Source organism: Sinocyclocheilus rhinocerous, unplaced genomic scaffold, assembly GCF_001515625.1.
Source record: "Sinocyclocheilus rhinocerous isolate Xijiao unplaced genomic scaffold, SAMN03320098_v1.1 scaffold1292, whole genome shotgun sequence".
Taxonomy (NCBI): domain Eukaryota; kingdom Metazoa; phylum Chordata; class Actinopteri; order Cypriniformes; family Cyprinidae; genus Sinocyclocheilus; species Sinocyclocheilus rhinocerous.
Window position 1 is genome coordinate 492,050 of NW_015656599.1, and position 4,140 is coordinate 496,189.

The 4,140-nt window shown below is 35.0% G+C and overlaps 1 protein-coding gene across 1 annotated transcript in view; it reads right to left on the minus strand.

Annotated features, from left to right (window-relative positions):
- Positions 1–3,605, minus strand: part of LOC107720333 (uncharacterized) — a 9,831-nt gene extending 6,226 nt beyond the window's left edge. Inside the window, exons 1-4 of the mRNA XM_016528014.1 lie at positions 3,549–3,605; positions 2,936–3,262; positions 2,720–2,848; positions 1,625–1,746 (exon numbers count right to left, since the gene is read on the minus strand). Of these exons, the coding sequence (XP_016383500.1) occupies positions 1,625–1,746; positions 2,720–2,848; positions 2,936–3,262; positions 3,549–3,573 (603 nt within the window). The 5' untranslated portion in view covers positions 3,574–3,605. The remainder of the gene's footprint in view (positions 1–1,624; positions 1,747–2,719; positions 2,849–2,935; positions 3,263–3,548) is intronic.
- Positions 3,606–4,140: the final 535 nt, after the last annotated feature.

Genomic DNA, 4,140 nt, shown 5'->3' on the forward strand with positions numbered 1-4,140 from the left:
CGGGTGTGTGTTCATGGTGAGTGTGTGTTCACTGCTGTGTGTGTGTGCTCGAAGGATGGGTTAAATGCAGAGCACTAATTCCTAGTATGGGTAACCATACTTGGCCACATGTCACTTCACTTTACAGTATTTGTATTTAATGGAGAAAACATAATGGAAATTTAACATAAAGTCACTGTCATAAAGAATGATCATATACTTGCATTTTTAGAGATTACTATCTGATTTCTGAGACGAAACTAAACTACATTATAGTCATTCTGAATATCTGAAAGACTTGTGCCAAAACAACACCTTTTTGCCATAGTTAAGGAATTTACCAAAAAACTGTCCAAAATGTGCCTGACATTTCTGCAAAGCTCGATGGATAAAATGACCGATGGCAGCGAGTCTCAGTGCAGCGATTTGATTGGCTATTTGGTCTGTCACTCATTTATCTGTTATAAGCTCAATTAAGAATAAAACTCGTTTAAAACTCTTTACACTTCAAACCATTACCTGCACAGATATATTTCAGTCTACTGTACTGTATAGACATTATAAAAGGATGCACTTCAGAATCTCGGCGGAAGTAAGTTTGACATGCTCTGTTTGTCTTTGGTAAAAGTACTGCCATAAAAATGAGAGGCGTTTCTGACAGAAAGCTGTTAAAAGAATTTTAATGTCTGAACACTGTCGCAGCTGCTGGAACACTTATTTTTGTACATCACTGCCACAGGGTGTCAAAGCCAGAAAAGCGGTTCTATGTTACTCTGTTGAACTTGTTGCTGAATTACAGTTATAACAGCAGCATGGTTGTTTTAAAACTTAGCCTACAGTATGTTCAGAAAAAACTATAAATATTCTCAGTTGTCTCACGCAGGCGAATATTGCTAGTGTTACTCTGCTTATCTTAGATCTAGACATTTGTGTGTCTCCACATGGTCCTTTCTGCAGATTATCACACCTTTTTTAGCTTTCAGCAGAAGTGTGATGCTATGAAAGTATTAATTTAATAAACACTTTAATTTAATAACATAAGCAGTAGCTGAAAGGCCTTCATTTGCTATAAAATCTATAATGCATACCATATCACAACTTATCAAACACTTGGTGAGAAGACTGATACACAAATGTTAACATCACAAAATGTCAACCACGTCAAGCACAGGAAGTCAGGTTTGCTCTCATCACTTTTTTACCAATCATCTGCACTTCATACGTGACTGACTGAAGATATGACATAATATAAATCTAAAGGTTTATATTTTATAGTGCAGCAGAAAAGGCAAAGAGAAAACTCTTCACTGGGTTAAAGTGCAGACCACCTGTCTAGACGCAACACTTTTTCTGCAGCAAACTAAACCACAATGCACATCCATCATCCACACGTGCGCTTGGACAACCGAAAGAGTATCAGTTTGTTCTTAAACGCTATGAAGTCAGTATGAGCTCGGCTGTACACTTCTGTTTATGATTTTGGCAGCTGTAAAGCAACATAAGTGCTGTTGACTGGACCAAGATGAATAGTTGTACACAACATGGAAGAGTCCTCCTCAGCATGCTGAAAGAGCAATGAGGAAAAGAGCTTTAGATAGATAGATAGATAGATAGATAGATAGATTGATTGATTCACATAATGTACCTGTAATTGGTTTGGATCGAGATGCTGTTGAATAACTTGTGTCAGCTGTAGATCAGTGTTATAAAGTTGTTGTGAAAGATCTGCAGGCCTTTTATTTCTACAGGCACAAACCTTCAACAGTCCTGAGAATTCAATAAAACAATAAATGTTTATGCAATTACAACACTTGGAGATGGAGCCACGATACTGTATTTTTGAATGGGGATGCACAATATATCTGTATTATATCGGTTATCAATATCGGTTTTCAACTCAATCTCATGAGAAAACATAACTATCTCAAAAGTGGCAATTTTGTATACATTTGTATGATGTGATTTGTACAGTATGGAAACTAATTTCTTTAAAAAAATAAAAAAATATGAAAACACATGAATGAGATCGTACAAATTCATACGAATTAGCCACCACTTTGCCCAAATTTAAATTAGTTACAAATTGCCTTAAGAGCGTGTTGGGTTATTGGCTGCTATTACAGATTTTTTACTTTATTATTATTGGCTGATATTTTATATTTAATTGTGCATGCTCATTTCTTTATTTTGACATTTATGTTACATTTACCATCATCTAACGTTCATTTAAAGTTTATGTTTCAAAACAAATGTAATTGAATGTTAAATTCAAATGTCAAAATCAATATCAACGACTTAAATAAATTAAAATGAGGGAACAAATTAGTACAACATGGCCACAAATAAGTTATGAGAACTAATTTTTTAAATTTGTGTCCATGGTGTGTGTGTGTTATGTGTGTATATATGAGCAATATCGACATGAGTAGCAGTGTAATATGGCTGTATATCGGCACGGTTGTGATTCGGCCATAGATCACAGCGTGCTGATATACAACCATATCTCACGGCTACGAGTGTAATATTGCGTTTATACAACAGTTCGACAGCACGAGTGTGTAAATAAAAAAAAGAGACAATAACGGATAGTCTTTAAAACCCCTCTTTTATGTAGAACTACTCCGCCACAGATTCAAATCTCAGTTTAACAGCTGAGCCCAAGCCTCGGTTACTAATTTAAAAACGTCACTTTAACATTGAGCATTGAGTTGCTTCATTTTCTACACTTGTGAAAACTCACCTATGACAACAACGACCAAAACAGCATTTATCAGACCAAATATGAGGGTAAGAGTCTGCCAAGATGTCTGATTCTGCTGAATATACTGCACTTCTGTATAATTCTGACACTCAGTTAGTGGAGTTGGTTCTGTAAGGAAGGAATAAAGTCACAATCGGTTAATAATCTCTAAATAATCGCTGTACTGAATGATTTAATTAGCAATAGTGCACTTACCAATGATGTACAGTCTGGTGGCGTTGATGAATTGTGGATCAGTATTTGTACTCATACAGCAATAAACTCCTAAATCATCAATGGTGACATTATTTATGAGCAGATGATGTTTAGAGTTCACTGCATATTTGAGCTCAAATACTTTGTTGTAGTAATGAGGAAAATTGTTCGAGAAGGAGCGTAATATCACAACTGGAGAACCAAGTAGTTTCAGTAAAAACCAATACACCTCAGTTTGGTGAAGATTACAGGTTATAGTCACATTTTGCCCCAAATCTGTTAGATGATCTGTTAAAGTTTCTGCTGCTTGACACCATATGAGTAGATCTACAAGATAAAAAAAAAGAAAAAAATCACAGAATCACGTACCTCCCTAAACACTATCGGTAAAAAAAAAAAATAAAAATAAAAATTTGCACACACATTCATATGACATATGACATATTCACAGTTTATTTGCTGGCCACCTGTTGGCTGATTTTCCTTAATTATCTATATTTAGCAACCATTTATACGTTTTTATCAGTAGACAATAAACTAGTAGCGTGTCAAAACTTTTGACTGGATTTGTACATTAAATAAATTTCAGCACATTAAAAGCTGTAATACTCACAGAAATGAAGCTGCAAAATCCTCATGTTGTAACTGCAAATACAACACTTGATATGAAACCCGGGTCCCTCCCAGACAGCACTGTATGCTAGTACACAGCAAAGAGAGAAAAAGTTCAAACACGTCAAGCACAGGAAGTCAGGTTTGCTCTGATCGTTTTTTTCACCTATCATCTACATTTCATGAGTAACTCAGTGGAGATATTGCATAATATAAATCGAAAGGTTATAGTGAAACAGTGGGGAGTGAAGAAAAAACTTGAATTGAGACAAAAAAAGACTTAATAAAATGTTGCAATTAACTTCTAAGCATCCAACCCCTGATGGCACACATACATCGCAAAGATGTCTGTTTGATATTGGTGTTTTCATTTGATGTGCAAATAGATAAAAGAACACACAGAGACACTTCATATTTAATTGTATTAGATCATTAGTTAATTGCATCTGATAGTTTATACTTCCATTAAAACATTGGCAATGAGTTTGTTTTTATGCATGCTTGGCCTGAGTTTTTGTTGCAATTACAGCTTTCAGACAGAAAATTGAAAATGAAACAGACAAAACAATGAAACATTACAAAGAACAATGAAT